Source organism: Manis pentadactyla, chromosome 9, assembly GCF_030020395.1.
Source record: "Manis pentadactyla isolate mManPen7 chromosome 9, mManPen7.hap1, whole genome shotgun sequence".
In the NCBI taxonomy this organism is placed as follows: domain Eukaryota; kingdom Metazoa; phylum Chordata; class Mammalia; order Pholidota; family Manidae; genus Manis; species Manis pentadactyla.
Window position 1 is genome coordinate 10,521,409 of NC_080027.1, and position 14,868 is coordinate 10,536,276.

Sequence of the window (14,868 nt, forward strand, 5' to 3'; positions counted from 1 at the left end):
CAAGGACATGCAGGACACGCCCTGCTGGCATCCTCACTCAGGATTTGCTGCATCCTCGTCTACCCCCTTGTGCTAGTGACAGCTTGTGACCTCGTGCAGATATGACTGACACAGGGGAGCAGGAGGGGGTTCATCACACGAATCTATGTGTGTGTCAAAAATTCACTTTTTACTGTATGTGAATTTCACTATATGTTGATTTTTTTTAAGTCAAATTTTACTGCATGCTAATTTTTTTTTAACTAGGGAGATTTTTCTTATGAAGATCTGCCTGGATACGTAAGTGTGAGAAATCGGATCGTTAATACATAGAATCTGGATGTTCCCATGAGTATAATTAATCAGTCAATGGCGTTAAAGTATAGGGGATTTTAATCTGCTTATTTTCGTAAAAACACATCACAGCAGCTGTTTAAAAATACATGTAAAGAATACACCCATGAGATCCCACCGCACTGTACCTATGAGAGTGGCCCAAATCCAGAACACTGACACCCGGAATGCTGAAGAAGACGAGGCGTGGCAGGGACCCCCACTCGCCATGGGCGGGAACGCAGGTGGCGTAGCTGCGTCGGAAGACAGTTTGGAGGTTTCTTAAAATAAACATACTCTTACCAACAACTCAGCAATCCCACCCCTTGGTTATTTACCCAAAGAAATTGATAACTTATGTCCACACAAAACCCCATACGCGGATGTTTACAGCAGATTTATCCGTAACGGCCCAAACCTGGAAGCAACCAAGGCGTCCTTCACGGGTGACGGACAGACTGTGGACCATCCAGGCGATGGGTGTTACTCGGCACCAAAGAGAGACGCGCCATCGGGCCAGGAGAACACACGAGGGCCCTCCCACGCACAGGACCACGGGGGAGAAGCCGACCTGGGAAGGCCACGCGCTGTGAGCCCCTCCGTGACACTCTGGAAAAGGCGACAGTATGGAGACCGTGAAGGCCCGGGGATGAGGGGAGGAAGGGACGCACAGGAGGGGCCCCGGGGATCTGTAGAGCAGCGGAACTTCTTCATGGCGCTTCAACGATGGATACGGGTCATTACACATTTGTCCAAACCCAGGGGTGTATACCAAGACGAGCCCTAGTGTAAATTACGGATTTAGTTAACAATTATCAAAAGTAACAAACGTACCATACCGACCCACGTGTTAGGAATAAGGGAGGCTGGGTGTGGGAGTCCCTACTTTCCACTGGATTTTACTGTGAATCTTAAACTGCTTTAAAAAAGGGTCTTACTGATTATGAACACAAGAACTACTAGTTTCTAACTTCATTTACTAGATTTGTAACTTATGCTTGAGGGTTCTGTGAGTGCTGGTTCTAAAAAGCCCTACTTAAAGCTCGTACCCATCAAGCAGGCCTGACCAGCTGCCCGCTCCTCCGCGCCCGCCAGCTCATCCCGGCCTGAGGCCGACCTCCCCGCCCGCCGCCGCGCCCCCGGGGCTCCGGGCCCCTCCGCGGCCGCTCAGCCCGGGTCCTCGACGGGCTCGCCCCGCGCGGCTGCGCTCTGCCTCCGAGTGCGCTCGTCGGGGCTCCGAGGCGTTGCGCGCACTGTACCCGCGACGGCCGGTCCGCCGCCCCCGGCCGCCCCGGGCCCCGGCCGCGCCGGAGCGCCCCCGGCCCGCGCAGGGGCGCCGACGAGGCGAAGGGGGCGGGCGGCCAGCGGGGCGACAGCTGGGGGGGCGGCCCTGACCTTCCTGCGAGATCGATGGGGCGCGGCCGGGCTGCGCGTTGCGCCCCCGGCCCGCCCCTCCTGGGCGCGCTATAAATGGGGCGGCGGGCCGGTGGCCGGGGCGCTCAGCACCCGCCCAGCCCCCGCCGCGCCCACCATGGCCGCCGGGCCCTTCCTGCTGTTGCCGTTGCTCCTCCTGCCAGGCTCCGCCGCACGCCCCGCCGCCCCCAGGTGAGCCCGCGATCCCGTGCCCACGCCCGCCCCTCGGGCCCACCGCCCCCGGGCCTGACCCTGACCCATCCCTTACCAGGGCCCCCAGGCACTCCGACGGGATGTTCACGAGCGAGCTCAGCCGCCTGCGGGAGCGCGCGCAGCTGCAGCGGCTGCTCCAGGGCCTGGTGGGGAAGCGCAGGTGAGGGGCTGCCCCCTGAGAGCACGTGGGGCAGGGGCTCCACCGAAGTGGGGACGCGCATAGCTGTGCCCACCCTCATCTCCAGGGCTAATTCTGACTTGGGGTTCGGGGCAGTGATCAGGACTCAGAGAACAGCACCGCCTGGACCAAGGCTGCCCAGGGCCGCTCCTGCCTGCTGTGGTCGGAAGTGCCTGCCCCTCAGGCCTGGTGAGCACCCCCGGGAGCCCTCCCCTAGGCCCTTCTGGTCCCCTGGGGCACTTGGGTTTTGGGGACTGCACCCAGCAGTGGGACAGGGGGCCGGGAAGGTGAAACTGAGTCCGCTGGTGATGGGAGCAGGTCATTTCACCTGCTGGGCAGGAGTCAGCAGCCCCTGACCCAGCTGCTGTCTCTGCAGGATCCCCTTGAGGGACCATCTGCAGAAGTCCTGGTCTCCCCCACTGCCGCCGCGACTGAGCTCTGGGGCAATGGTTTCAGAGCCGGCCAGCCCTGCTGCAGCGACCCAGATGGGGCCCTGATGAAGAAGGCACCTTGCCCCTACCGATGTGGAGCAGAGCCGAGCCTGGACGGGCAGGTGGAGCGGTTGCGGGGTTGCACTTGGCAGCAATAAAGGAGAAATTCAGACCCTGGCCTGAGCCCCCTTCTGTGCGCCATCTCGGTATCATCGAAGCAGGCCCTGCTGGGCAGGGCTGTCACAAGGAAGGAGGGCTCTATCCAGCAGATTCTAGGCCTGTGGCCACGCCCAGCTGCCCTTTACACCTGGGAAGCCATGGGGCACCCCACCTTCCCATTTCCCTATCTCTGACATCAGGGCCACTCCTGTCCCATCAACTGAGCCTCCCATAGTCCCACCCACACCCCTTGTCATCCACTCAGCAAACATTCTGGGGGGGGGTTGCTGGGTAAGAAGGCACAGCCTGGGCAGGGAGAGGTGACAGGCAGTGGGTGTCACCCAGGCTGGGTGCCATCCTGGAGTCAGAGGGCTGCAGTGCACATCTTGGCTCCCGGCCAGGCTGTGCCGTCTTGGACAAGTGGCTTGATCACTCTGTCCTGGGAACTTTGATGCCCCAGCGCTGGAGGGTTGCTGGAGGCTGTGTGGCCACCGCCAGCACAGACACACAGCTGCCCTGTCACCTGCAGAGAAGCCAGGAGCTTTGGGAGGGCATTTCATCACGCGGGGCGGCAGAGTAGAGCCCTGGAGGTGGGAAGGGCCACCCCATGGTCACAACAGCCCCTCCCTCCGTCCTCATCCCACCCAAGGCCCTCTCCCCAGCTGCTGAAGGCTTGGGAGGCCAAGGGAGGATGGGGGGGAGGGCAGTTGGGGGCCTGGGTTGAGGAGCCTCACCAGAGCTCCTCTCCGTGGGGCCCCAGAGCCAGTGGGGACCTAGGATCCCCCAGGAGCTCCCAGCTGTCCTGGGCAGAGTGGGGACAGGTTGGGAGTGGGAGCAGCAAACGCGGCTGCTGCAGCCACACAACTGCTCCAGTCCCCGCCCCGGCCCAGGGGCCCCAGCAGCCCCAAGCTCCTTTGGCCAGTCTTGCTGTCCGTGGGCTGGGCCCCCGCCAACCCCGGGCATGGTGCCCCAGTCCTGGCAGTAGGCTAGGCCTGGCTGGCGGCCGGCGGGAGCCCCCTTGGTGGTGGCCAGTCGGTCGTAAAGGATCATAAAGTGGGGCGGTGCCTGGCAGGGGCGAAGGTCGCCGGCAGAGACCGCGCCAGTGCACCCGGCTGCTCCGAGGGTCCCGGATGCCAGGCGGGCTCAGACCCTCCTGCCGGCTGATGGCCGCCGAGATGGGAGCTTGGGCCCTGCTGCTCCCACTGCTCATGACGCTGGCTCAGGCCCAGGGTACCTACAGGCACAGCAGGGGGGCTGGACGGCGGCAGGAGGTTGGAGGTACCTGCTGATGGCTTCCTATTTTCTAGTCTGCTCTGTAAACAACTCCAACTTCGAAATCAAGGAGAACACGAATCTCAGCCAGCCCCTGGTCGACATCTATATCCCTGAGGGCCAGCAGGTGACCCTTGGACCCTCGTCCACCACCTTGGCATTTCGGATCCAGGGGACCCAGCTGTTTCTTAACGTCACTCCTGACTATGAGGTACAGGTGGCAGGCCCGGGTGGGGCGTGCCCATGACGGCAGCTGGGGTGCCTCACCCCCAGGGGACCCATGTGGGCACCACACTCTTCCCTGGAGAAGGGCTCTCCCGGGGCCTCTGGGGCTCAGTGGGCTCCGCATGCCCCAGGCAGTGACCCCAAGGCTTGGCTGAGGCTGGCCGTGAGGGGGGCAGGGGAGGAAGCTGCCTGGGCCTAATGCTTTCTGGACTTAGTGCAGATGACGGGGATGCTGGGCCAGCACCTGCCCCTCTTGGCCTCAGTGCCCTCACCTGTGGAATGGGGACAATGTGCTGTGGCCAGCTGGGTGGGCAGTTCCCAGCAACCATGCCCCCACAGGAGGCCACCTTGCTGCAGGCACATCTGGAGTGCAGGAGAGGTGATGTGGTGGTGAGTCTCCCCCACCCCAGGTGCCCCATCCCCACCTGTACCCCTGTGGTAGAGTGCTCTGGGTGTGGACTTCTGCCCACTGGGTCACCCCTGTGCTGGTGATGCTCAGACTCTGCCCTGAGCTGCAGACTCGCAAACCCAGCCCCGACCAGACAGCACACCCCAACACCACCCCCGGCCTGGGGTCCCCCGTGGGAGGCACCCCACCCTACCAGCTTGGTCCTTGCCTTCCTGCCTCTTCCTGTCCCCCCACCAGCAAATTTGCCTCAAGCTAGACACTCCTCACCTCTGTGCCCAACCTGGGCCTCAGCCACCAGCACCTCCTTTCTGGAACCTCCCAAGAGGTTGCTCCCCTCTGGGTCCTGACCCCAACTCACTCTCAGTGTGGTTGAAGACAAGTCGCACATCTCAGCACAGAGCGCACACGGTCGCAGCTGATGCCTGTTGGGTGAGGCCTCTCCCCGACCTGGGCCCGCCCTCACACGGGCCTCCACAGGGTGAGGCCTCAGCCACCTGTCCCAGGCCGCAGGCTGCACCTGCCAGCTCAGCAGGCCACCACAGGCACCTCAGGGTGAGACTGCCAGAGCCTTTCTTCTTAAACAGCCTGACGCTGCTGTCACACCTGAGAAGCGAAGGCAGCTCGGCATCCCCATGTTCACAGGGGCTTTAGTTCGCCTGAACCAAGATCCAAGCAAGGCCCACAGGATGCCGCTGGCCGATGTTTCTCTGGTCTCTTCACCTATGGCTCCCTTCCTCTTTTCTTCTTCCTTTGACTTTGTTTTTGAGGAAGTCTGATGCCATTTACCTCATTTGGGATTTTGCTGGTCGCACCCCCAGACCCAGGCCAGGGCACGTGCCACCTTGGGCACCTCACAAACTGCTCTGTGCTCCTCGTCCATCAGCCCTGCTGGAGTGGCAGCCCAGGGCAGACAGCTCTGACTTGGGAACCACATGCCAGCATGGCTGCGGGCTGGGGCCCTCAGAGTACGCCTCTGCTGGGCAGGATCCCACAGGGATAAGGCTACCCACTGCTCTGCCCCCAGGTCACCCAGCTGAGGGTGTTTGTGTTCGTGCTGGACGTCAACGACAACCCGCCCATGTTCCCCTTTGCGACCAAGGTCAAGGAGGTGCCGGAAGTGAGTGTGAGGGAAGCCTGGGCCGGTGCCCTCTGGTCTGGGTCTGGGGCATCAGAAGCCCAGGGTAGAGGCCAGAAGGCAGGGGACTAGTGCCCAGGGACTCAACCAGTGATCCGTCCATGGGAGTCAGGGGTGTGGCCAGACCAACAGCTCTCCATCCCAGGACACTAAAGTGAATGCCATCGTCATCCCTGAGACGGAACTGCAGGCCAAGGATCTTGACAAAGGCGACATTTTGTTCTACTCCCTCCAGGAAGTGACCCCGGTTGGTGCCCCAGCCCCTGCACTAACTCTGAACCCTCCCTTTGGGTGTCCCCGCCTCCCTGCATCCTCCCAGGGTCTCAGGCTGAGTCCTTACCTCCTTAGGGCGCCAGCAGCCTCTTCTCCTTGGTGGGTGTGAACCACCCCGCCCTGCGGCTGGACCAGCCCCTGGACTTCTACAAGTGGCAGAACGTGACCTTCCAGCTGCTGGTGCGGGTGAGTAGGCCACTCCCGGCCCGGCCAGAGCTCGGCCCCCGCCCAGGGCACAGAGGCCTCATCTGGCCACCCGGCTGTTGCAGGACACACAGGAGGAGGGTGTGGAGCCCAGCCACACGGCCACAGCCACCTTGGTCCTGGAGGTGCAGCCTGCCGACCTGCGGCCCCCCTGGTTCCTGCCCTGTGCCTACGCAGATTCTGAAGTTTGCGTCCAAGCCCAGTACCACGGGGCTGTCCCCACCGGCCACCGACTGGTACTGGGGATGGGAGGGGCAGTGTCAGCACTGGGTGGGGGCAAGGGGCTGGGTGCCCTGGGACCAAATTTGGTTATAATTTTCAAACAAATGGGAATATTCTCCCTAAACTACTCTTGCCCAACCCATGGTGGTGAGTGGTAAGCAAACCCCTCTGGAATTACAGTCCAGGGACGACCCTGCAGAGACCCAGTGAGGCAGACTGGGAGGTTGGGAGCACTGGAGAGGACTTGACAGGGCTCCCGAGGAGCAGCTGACCCTCTGACTGGCTGACTGTCCCCTGGAGGGTCTCACAAGGTGCACTGAGGCACCAGAGGGCAGTGGGGCTGCCAGGGCCTCCCGCCATACATGACTCCGTAGACTCTCCCCAGGCCACGTGTATGCTTGTTGAGACATGATGTTCAGATCCATCAAATGTCTTTGGGCAAACTGACTCATTAGCAACAGAGCCAAAGGGAGTGGCCATGCCAGACAACAGGACTGCCCATCTGGGGGCGCTTTTCAAATCTTGAGGGGGAGTGGATGGGCCGAGCTGGGGCCTTGGCAGCAGCCCGTGGCATCCCCTCATCTCCGGTCCCCACAGCCGGCCCCCCTCACCCTGCGCCCTGGGCCCATCTATGCTGTGGACGGGGACCGGGGCATTGGCCAGCACATCACCTACAGTATCATGGAGGGTGAGTGCCAGTCCCTCAGGTATTTCCACGTGGCCCCCAGGCCCCATCCTGAGCCTGGGCCAAGGAAGCCCCAGGGGGCCCCACCCTGTGGTCCAGAGAGGACCTGAGGCCAAACTCTCATGCCATCTTCCCAGGACAAAATGATGGCACGTTCAGCATCGATTCTGACTCTGGCAACCTCACCATGACCAGAAGTGTCCCCAGCCCCAAGACCTTCCTTCTGCTGGTCAAGGTGGGTCCCCTGGCCAAGTCTCCATGGGCCTTCCTGAGCCCCAGGTTGCAGGGCTCACCCTTTGAGGACCTGCTGGTCACTGCTGCCTCCCTGACCCCCAGGGTGACCAGATGGACCATGCCCGCTACTCAGTGACCCAGGTCACGATGGTGGCCCGAGATGCCAACGGGAGCCTGCCCCACTTCTCCCAGAGCCTGTACCAAGGCACTGTGGTGCTGGGCTCTGGCGTGGGTGTGCTGGTCAAGGATGCTGCCGACCCCTCCCAGCCTCTGAGGGTCTGGGCCCAGGACCCTGAATTCCCGGTAGGCCTGGCCTGGTCCCTAGGTCTGTCTGGCCGCCCCTCCGCCGTGCATGGGGTGTATCTGGGGAGAGCCTGGGCCCAGGACTCACCAGGGTTGTGTCCAGGACCTCAACTCAGCCATCATCTATCGAGTCACCAACAATACCTACTTCCAGATGGATGGGGAGGCCATGAAGACGGCCACCCCACTGGTGCAGGAGGGAGTCTTCTATGCTGAGGTGAGCGTGGCATCTCCGAGGGAGGGGGTTTGAGCTGGGCCTAGGAGGACATGCCCCCTTCCCGCTCCAGGTTGAGGCGAACAACACAGTGACTTCAGGGACAGCCTCCACAACGGTGAAGATACAGGTCTCAGAGCAGAGGGAGACCACCCCCGCAGGTGAGCGGCCAGGGCCCAGGGAGGGTTCTTGCCACAGGTAGGGCGGTGCCTCTCTGGGCTGGGCAAGCTGGGGGCAGAGGCAAGCCCAAAGCCTGTACCTGGCCCCCAGGGCCCCCAACTCCCCCAGAGGCTGGAGGAACCTGGCCCACAAGCAGCACCACTCCGGAAGCCCCGAGGCCCCCAGGGCCCTCTCAGAGACCCTCCACGACCACCTCTGGGGGGGGCAGCGGCCCGTACCCTCCCTCAGGCACAACTCTGAGGACTCCTGCCTCATCCAAACCTGGGGGGCCCCCCAGTGCGGGAACCAGCACCTCCCCCACACCAGCATCACCCAGTGGGAGCTCAACACAGACCCTGAAGCCAGGAACCTTTCAGCCATCGCCCCCTGAGCCCAGCAGGACCCCCACACCCTCAGGTAGCACACCCGTTTGCCCCAGGGTCACCCTTGTGCCCCAGAGCCATGACTGGGTGGTCCTGGGCATCACTGTAGGGCAGGGGCCTCCCCAGCCTGGCCCAGCCAATCCCAAGCAGGGGTGTACCTGGTCTGGGGGGAGACAGACAGGTCCTGGGAGCCCCCAACGAAGTACACTGGGGGAGGTGTGTAGAGGGCAGGTAGAGGCCAGATCTGGTGTCCAGTGAGCCCCCAATTCCCAGGTTACTCCCTCCACTCAGCTCCCTACAGTGTTGGACCCCTGCCTCCCTGGCCCTGGTGGGCACTGAGCCGCATCCCCCTCCCTCCCTTCAGCAGCCTGGCCTCCCAGGGTCCCAGGAGGTACAGCTTCTTAGCTGGGGATCCAGTAGTGCCCACCACAGAACCTCGGCTGTGGGGGGCGGCCAGGCCTGGCTTGTTCTCGGGGTGTTCCAAGCCAGGTGCTAGGGTGCATAAGTGCTGTGCCGTGGTGCCAACGGTAGGGGTGCTTGTGTTGCAGGGGTGCCTGGGACCAGCACTGCAGGGCAAGGCGATCCGGGAGGCAGCCCTGCTGGGGACAAGCGCTTCTCCGTGGTGGAGATGGGGGTCCTGGGCGGGGTGCTGGGCGCACTGCTGCTTCTGGCTCTGATCGCCCTCACGGTCCTCGTCCACAAGCACTACAGCCACCGACTCAAGTGCTGCTCTGGCAAAGCCCTGGTAAGGCTCTGGGGGTCGGGGACAGGACGGGGTCAGACAGGGCAGGAGAGCAGCGACAGTGCGGCTAAGATAAGACAGACGAGGGGCTGAGGATGGAGTCAGGGAAAGACAGGGGTGGGGGGACAGCTGATGGAGAGGAAGGCGGGGGGGAGGGGTTGGAGGGAAGGGGTGGGGGGTGCAGGGGGAAGTTGGGGGGGCTTAGTAGGGGGGAGGTGGGGAGGAGTGGAGAGGGAGAGGGGTGGCAGGGACAGGGTGGGAGCTCAGAAATCAGCAATCAGCTGGACTATGGAAAGCGGAGGTGTGGAGAGAAGGGACGTCGATGCCAAAGTCCAGAAGATGGAGAGGCAGACGGGCAGAGGAAAGGGGAGGGGCGGGTGGATCCCGGTCTCGGGAGGTAAAGGGGTGGGTTCGGAAGTAAAAGGGTGGGTTCGGCCCAGGCCTGGTTGACGCCCTGGTTCCCCTGCCCCCTCCCCAGGAGCCCCAGACCCGCGGCTTTGACAACCAGGCCTTCCTAGCCCACCAGGAGGCCAACTGGGCTCCGGCCCCTAGCCCCCCACCCGGCCCCACCCAGGCCCCGCCCGCGGACCCCGCGCCTCCCTCGCCCCCCGGCTCGGTGCGCCCAGGCCCTCCCCTCGAGTGCCCTGGGGCGGCCCGGGATGCGGACGGCCCGGCCGCCGTGAGGTCCATCCTGACCAAGGAGCGGCGGCCCGAGGGCGGCTACAAGGCCGTGTGGTTCGGCGAGGACATCGGGGCCGAGGCCGACGTGGTGGTCCTCAACGCGCCCGGCTCGGACGCACACGGCGCCGGCGACTCCGGCAGCGACAGCAGCCACGAGGACGAGGACGCTGATGGGCGCCGCGGCGGGGATGCCCTGGACGACGCCCTGGGCGCGGGCTCCACCTACGTCTAGCGCGGCTCCCCGCCTCCCCACGGCGGCCGGGTCTGCTGAGAGTCGCTGGGCTGCGGACCCCCAACTCCTCTGTGCAGAATAAAGCGGCCCTTCGGAACCCCGGGCTGGCGTGGCGGCGGGGCGCGTCGGGGGCCGGGACGCGCAGGTCCGCGCCATGTGGCCCATCCTCTCCAGCCCAGGCCAAGTCCGCGGACGCGCGGGGGCCGAGGGCGGGTGGGCGGCCACTGCCCAGGGCGCCATTTCCCGTAAACCGCGAGCTGCACCCGCCGGCCACGGGGCTTCCCAGGCTCCGTGCCAGCTGGCAGCTGGGAAGTTCCTCTCCTGGGCCAACCGCAGCCCGACGGGCTGCGGGAGGGTCTCCGCCTCCAACCCAACACGGAGGTCCTCGCCTGGGGAGGCTGAGGTATCCGCCTCGCCAGCAGCCGCTCTCAGGAAGCCTCCTCTGGGAGGGCCTGGTCCGGGGACCTCCGGGGTCACAGCCTGTGGGCCTTGGGCCCAAGACTGGGGGAACCAGGGCCACGGAGGGGGGTCCGACCACCGGCTTCCTCAAGGTCAGGCCTCAGGCCGGACTTCCGCCCTGACCACCACTGTCCCTTATGAGTCATCGGCGTTGTTTCTAAAGAAAAGGCATCTTAATGCCCTTACAAAGTTTTAATCTTGAGGGCCCTTGGGTCTCCTTCCTGATCGATTCTCATTGTGCAGAATTCAAACGGTAGAGACCGCTCACCCTCTGCCCTTCCCCACTAACCCACTTCAATGCGCAAAAAGTACCTCCCGGGCTCCAGGAAAGCGAAACCTAGCGTCCGTGCTCCCAGGCCGACCGCGCGCCCCAGGGCGACCCCGACACCGGACTCCCGGCAGCTCAATCCGCTCCGCCCGGTTTTGTGTGGGCTCCCAGCTTAATGTACTGCCTTGCCCGCCCCGGGTCCCTGGCGCCCCAGCCCCGGCGCGCGCGCGCGCACGCACCCCCCCCCCCACACACACACCACACACACGCAGCCGCGTCCCACAACACACACACGCACACACACACACACACACGCAGCCGCGTCCCACAACACACACACACACACACACACACACACACACACACACACACACACACACACACACACACACACACACACACACACACACACACACACACACACACACACACACACACACACACACACACACACACACACAGCCGCGTCCCACCACACCGGGGCCTGCGCTTGAGCGCCGGGAACCGCACGTGACTTCCTGGGCTGCACGCGGGTCCTGCGGACCGGTCCGCCCCCGCCCCGCCCCGCCGCGTCGCCAGCATAAGAGCGTCTGCTCCCACCTCCCGGTTAGACGAATCCTCCCGCCCCGGCCTTCAGGTACTCGGGACCTGGCCCGCCCGGTGCGGGGACAGACGCCGCGGGTCGGCGTTCCTCGTTGGGCAGAGCAGTGAGGGGGCTGGGGCCAAGGGTGCGGGCGGAGTGGATTGAGCTGCCGGGAGGCCGGTGTCGGGGTCGCCCTGGGGCGCGCGGTCGGCCCGGGAGCACGGACGTCCCGCCCCGCGGCCTAGGTTTCGCTTTCCTGGAGCCCGGGAGGTTCTTAACGTTCCGACACACCTGAGCCACGCCCATCACCATCTTTGCCAGGAAATCCATACCTAGGCAAAGGCGTCGCCTCAGCCCCCAACCCACGTCTGTGACCCCGACATCTGGCCACACGTTACCTGTGGTGACAGAACCCTTCTCAACTGCGTTAACACGTGAGTGCCACCCAGGATCACACCTCCTCCCAGCAGAGGGCCGCACTGCCTCTTCACTCCGGATCTTGCAGCGGGAGCGATGGCCATGGCTCCAGAAAGGTGAGCGCCTGGCCCACACTCCCTGGCTGCCCGACCCCACGCACCTTGCCAGCACCTGCGGCCCGCTTGCCCTGACCTGCCGGCTGCTCTGCGGCAGGGGAGCCCCACGCATGCTCTTTGGAGACTGGCTTCTGGGCGAGGTCAGCAGCGGCCGATACGAGGGCCTGCGGTGGCTGGACGCGGCCCGCACATCCTTCCGTGTGCCCTGGAAGCACTTCGCACGAAAGGACCTAGGCGAGGCCGACTCTCGTATCTTCAAGGTGGGATCCTAGACTGCCCCTGGTGACAGGGCCTGGCTCGTGGCTCCATCCCCCAGCCCATTCCCTCCGTTGTCCTTCCAGGCTTGGGCTGTGGCCCGTGGCAGGTGGCCGCAGCCCAGTGGGAGCGGAAAGGACCGGCTGACCCCTGAGGAGGCGCTCCGGGCGGGCTGGAAAACCAACTTCCGCTGTGCACTACGCAGCACCAAGCGCTTCGTGATGCTGCAGGACAACTCTGGGGACCCCACCGACCCGCATAAGGTGTACACGCTCAGCTCGGAGCAGAGGTGCAGAGGTGAGGACTGCCAGGGAGGTGGTGGCTAGGGCAGAGGCACAGGCTGAGGGCTGCGGGGAGGGCGGGGCAGCCTCTGGCCAGCCCTGCTGTTTTAGTTAGCTGGTGCCAGGCCATGGGGGAGAAGCTCCTCGATGGAGCCCATGGGGCCTGGCGAAGGGGAGGCAGCCCAGCTTTTGGGACTCCAGGGACTCACGTCCAGGTGTCCCACCCCAGAGCCGATGGTCCCAGTATCCCTCTACCCCAATTCTCCCCCAGGAGGTCCAGGCAGTAACCAGGTGGCAGAAGAGGCCCTTGAAGATGCCCCACCCATCACTGTAAGCTCACCCTGCCCCCTTCTCTCCTGGGGAGGATCTCACCACTCACTGGGGGCTACTTAATGCTGGCACTATGTTCCCCACAGGGTGGGCACTCCAGGCCATGCCTGACAGGGCGGGCTGGTGAGAGACCTGGGCCGGGGCCGAGTCCTGAGCCCTGGCCCCTGAGCGTTTCCTGCCCATCTGGTGATGCTGGAGACCTCTTGCTCCAGGCTCTGCAACAGAGCTGCCTGGAGGACCATCTGCTGGAAGCTGCATGTGGAGGGGACCCAGCCCCCCCAGAGGCTCCTGGTGAGGAGCTGGGTTGGGGGGGTACTCTGCCCTGTGGAGACTATGTGAAGGGGCATTCAGGACGAGAGAGTCCCTGGAGGGACGGGGGCTCGGGGTGGGTGCGCCCGGAGGAATGGTGCTAGACACAGCTGGGCCGGTAGGGCTGTTCCCACTGTTGCCGCCGCCTCCTCCTCAGGCCCAGGGCTCCCTGCCAGGGAGCTGCACTTGCCACGGGCAGGGGAGAGCCCCAGGCCCTGCACCAGGACCAGATGACAGGTGAGCAGAGCCAAGGGGTATGTGGAGAAGCCAGGAGACCAGGTCCAAGATCAGGCCTTCTTCCCAGATACAGGTCCAGCCCCTGCTCTGGAGCCCCAGCAGCCCCCACAAGAGGTGGAGCCCTGCACCACACCAGGTGCCCCTGCAGCAGCTGATCAGGGTCTGGCTGGGCCCAGCTGCCTACAGCTTGGTCTGCATGCAGAGCCCAGCCTCGGGGCCCTGGACGTGACCATCATGTACAAGGGCCGGACAGTGCTGCAGGAGGTGGTGGGGCGCCCGAGCTGTATGTTCCTGTACGGGCCCCCCAGCCTGGCTCCTGAGGCCATGGAGCCCCAGCCTGTGACCTTCCCCAGCCCTGCTGAACTCCCTGACCAGAAGCAGCTTCACTACACAGAGAAGCTGCTGCAGCACGTGGCCCCCGGCCTACAGCTGGAGCTCCGGGGGCCCAGGCTGTGGGCCAGGCGCCTGGGCAAGTGCAAGGTCTACTGGGAAGTGGGTGGCCCCCTGGGCTCCACCAGCCCCTCCACCCCTGCCCGCCTGCTGCAAAGGAACCAGGACACCCCCATCTTTGACTTCAGCACCTTCTTCCAAGGTCAGTAACGCACCTGTGCCAGGGCCAACACCATTCCATTCCCCACCCACCCCACCCCCACTTACTAGAGCCCCCTCCTGCAGAGCTGGGGGAGTTCCAGGCTCGCCGACGCCAGCGCTCCCCCCACTACACCATCTACCTGGGCTTTGGGCAGGACCTGCCGGTTGGGAGGCCCAAGGAGAAAAGCCTAGTCCTGGTGAAGGTAAGCTGCAGGGTCCCTTGGGGGTAGGCCTTGCGTAGCCCCCCACCTGGCCTGACCAAGCCTTCCCCGCAGCTGGAGCCATGGCTGTGCCGGGCATACCTGGAGGGTGTGCAGCGCGAAGGAGCTTCCTCCCTGGACAGTGGCAGCCTCAGCCTCTGCCTGTCCAGCTCCAACAGCCTGTTTGAGGACCTGGAGCACTTCCTCATGGAGGTGGAGCCTGCCTAGGGCCAGACCACATGCCCCCATCCAATAAAAATGACCCAAGATCCGGTGCTCATGTCTGACAAGGGTGGGCTCAGGAGGAGCACTTGGGCTGTGAGGCTCACCCCCCAACACCCCAGTCCCAGGAGCCCCAGTCCTCCCATGCACGCGCACTTTATTGTCTTCACAGTGAAGCGGCTCCAGCCGTACCCCTTAGAGCCAACGAACTGCTCAAAGAACATAGTGAAGTTTGCTCCAGCCAAGCATGCTGGGGAGGTGGCCCCTGGGGTTCCCTGTCATGAACAGGGGGACTCTGCTGTGCTCAGGGCTCCCTGGCCTTGGACACCTGCCAACAGTGTGCTCTGCCTCAGAGGAGGTGGTGCAGTTGAGCATTATTTACAGAACAAAAGGAATAAAGAATCAGAGCAGGGCCTCCTGTTACAGAAAACAAGGCCTGACTGAGACGGACCAAGGAGCCCCAGCCATCCCCCAGAGGCCCCTCCTGATCACGGAAGGATTCCCCTTTCAAGTACTGAGCC

At 63.9% G+C, this 14,868-nt stretch overlaps 3 protein-coding genes and 1 long non-coding RNA gene across 8 annotated transcripts; 3 read left to right on the forward strand and 1 right to left on the reverse strand.

The window, feature by feature from the left end:
* Nucleotides 1–354: 354 nt before the first annotated feature.
* Nucleotides 355–5,628, reverse strand: LOC130684783 (uncharacterized). Its single transcript, XR_008999111.1, has 3 exons — nucleotides 4,880–5,628; nucleotides 4,476–4,566; nucleotides 355–1,095 (listed from the first exon to the last, which is right to left on the reverse strand). It is a non-coding gene; the product is annotated as an uncharacterized LOC130684783 (long non-coding RNA).
* SCT (secretin) lies at nucleotides 1,401–2,693 on the forward strand. Its single transcript, XM_036876016.2, has 4 exons — nucleotides 1,401–1,917; nucleotides 1,997–2,098; nucleotides 2,213–2,305; nucleotides 2,493–2,693. The coding sequence occupies exons 1-4, from the start codon at nucleotides 1,844–1,846 to the stop codon at nucleotides 2,611–2,613; spliced, it is 390 nt and encodes a 129-aa protein (XP_036731911.2). The 5' UTR covers nucleotides 1,401–1,843; the 3' UTR covers nucleotides 2,614–2,693.
* Nucleotides 3,809–10,180, forward strand: CDHR5 (cadherin related family member 5). 3 transcript variants are annotated; one of them, XM_036876013.2, is made up of 15 exons: nucleotides 3,809–3,936; nucleotides 4,014–4,189; nucleotides 4,543–4,593; nucleotides 5,637–5,729; nucleotides 5,893–5,994; nucleotides 6,096–6,206; nucleotides 6,290–6,460; nucleotides 7,044–7,134; nucleotides 7,269–7,366; nucleotides 7,468–7,668; nucleotides 7,772–7,885; nucleotides 7,956–8,043; nucleotides 8,153–8,458; nucleotides 8,973–9,169; nucleotides 9,645–10,180. In XM_036876013.2, the coding sequence occupies exons 1-15, from the start codon at nucleotides 3,837–3,839 to the stop codon at nucleotides 10,077–10,079; spliced, it is 2,334 nt and encodes a 777-aa protein (XP_036731908.2). In that variant the 5' UTR covers nucleotides 3,809–3,836; the 3' UTR covers nucleotides 10,080–10,180. The 3 variants fall into 3 exon arrangements, with proteins under 3 accessions (XP_036731908.2, XP_036731909.2, XP_036731910.2); XM_036876014.2 differs by having other exon boundaries at nucleotides 8,291–8,458; XM_036876015.2 differs by lacking the exon at nucleotides 8,153–8,458.
* A 1,121-nt stretch (nucleotides 10,181–11,301) lies between these two features.
* Nucleotides 11,302–14,394, forward strand: IRF7 (interferon regulatory factor 7). 3 transcript variants are annotated; one of them, XM_057506759.1, is made up of 9 exons: nucleotides 11,302–11,443; nucleotides 11,711–11,922; nucleotides 12,020–12,182; nucleotides 12,264–12,474; nucleotides 12,730–12,788; nucleotides 12,875–13,079; nucleotides 13,402–13,926; nucleotides 14,010–14,128; nucleotides 14,201–14,394. In XM_057506759.1, the coding sequence occupies exons 2-9, from the start codon at nucleotides 11,903–11,905 to the stop codon at nucleotides 14,351–14,353; spliced, it is 1,455 nt and encodes a 484-aa protein (XP_057362742.1). In that variant the 5' UTR covers nucleotides 11,302–11,443; nucleotides 11,711–11,902; the 3' UTR covers nucleotides 14,354–14,394. The 3 variants fall into 3 exon arrangements, with proteins under 3 accessions (XP_057362742.1, XP_057362743.1, XP_036731912.2); XM_057506760.1 differs by having other exon boundaries at nucleotides 11,322–11,443; nucleotides 11,635–11,922; XM_036876017.2 differs by lacking the exon at nucleotides 11,302–11,443 and having other exon boundaries at nucleotides 11,455–11,922.
* The last annotated feature ends 474 nt before the right edge of the window (nucleotides 14,395–14,868 follow it).

Bases quoted from the DNA above. Each gene is read 5' to 3' on its own strand.
- CDHR5 (XM_036876013.2), top strand. From the start codon at position 3,837: ATGCCAGGCGGGCTCAGACCCTCCTGCCGGCTGATGGCCGCCGAGATG. The intron at 3,937-4,013 runs GTACCTACAGGC...CCTATTTTCTAG, and splicing joins GACGCTGGCTCAGGCCCAGG to TCTGCTCTGTAAACAACTCC. The intron at 4,594-5,636 runs GTGAGTCTCCCC...CTCTGCCCCCAG, and splicing joins GCAGGAGAGGTGATGTGGTG to GTCACCCAGCTGAGGGTGTT.
- IRF7 (XM_057506759.1), top strand. From the start codon at position 11,903: ATGGCCATGGCTCCAGAAAG. The intron at 12,789-12,874 runs GTAAGCTCACCC...TGTTCCCCACAG, and splicing joins AAGATGCCCCACCCATCACT to GGTGGGCACTCCAGGCCATG. The intron at 13,927-14,009 runs GTCAGTAACGCA...CCCCTCCTGCAG, and splicing joins CTTCAGCACCTTCTTCCAAG to AGCTGGGGGAGTTCCAGGCT.
- SCT (XM_036876016.2), top strand. From the start codon at position 1,844: ATGGCCGCCGGGCCCTTCCTGCTGTTGCCGTTGCTCCTCCTGCCAGGC. The intron at 1,918-1,996 runs GTGAGCCCGCGA...ATCCCTTACCAG, and splicing joins GCACGCCCCGCCGCCCCCAG to GGCCCCCAGGCACTCCGACG. The intron at 2,099-2,212 runs GTGAGGGGCTGC...GGTTCGGGGCAG, and splicing joins GGCCTGGTGGGGAAGCGCAG to TGATCAGGACTCAGAGAACA.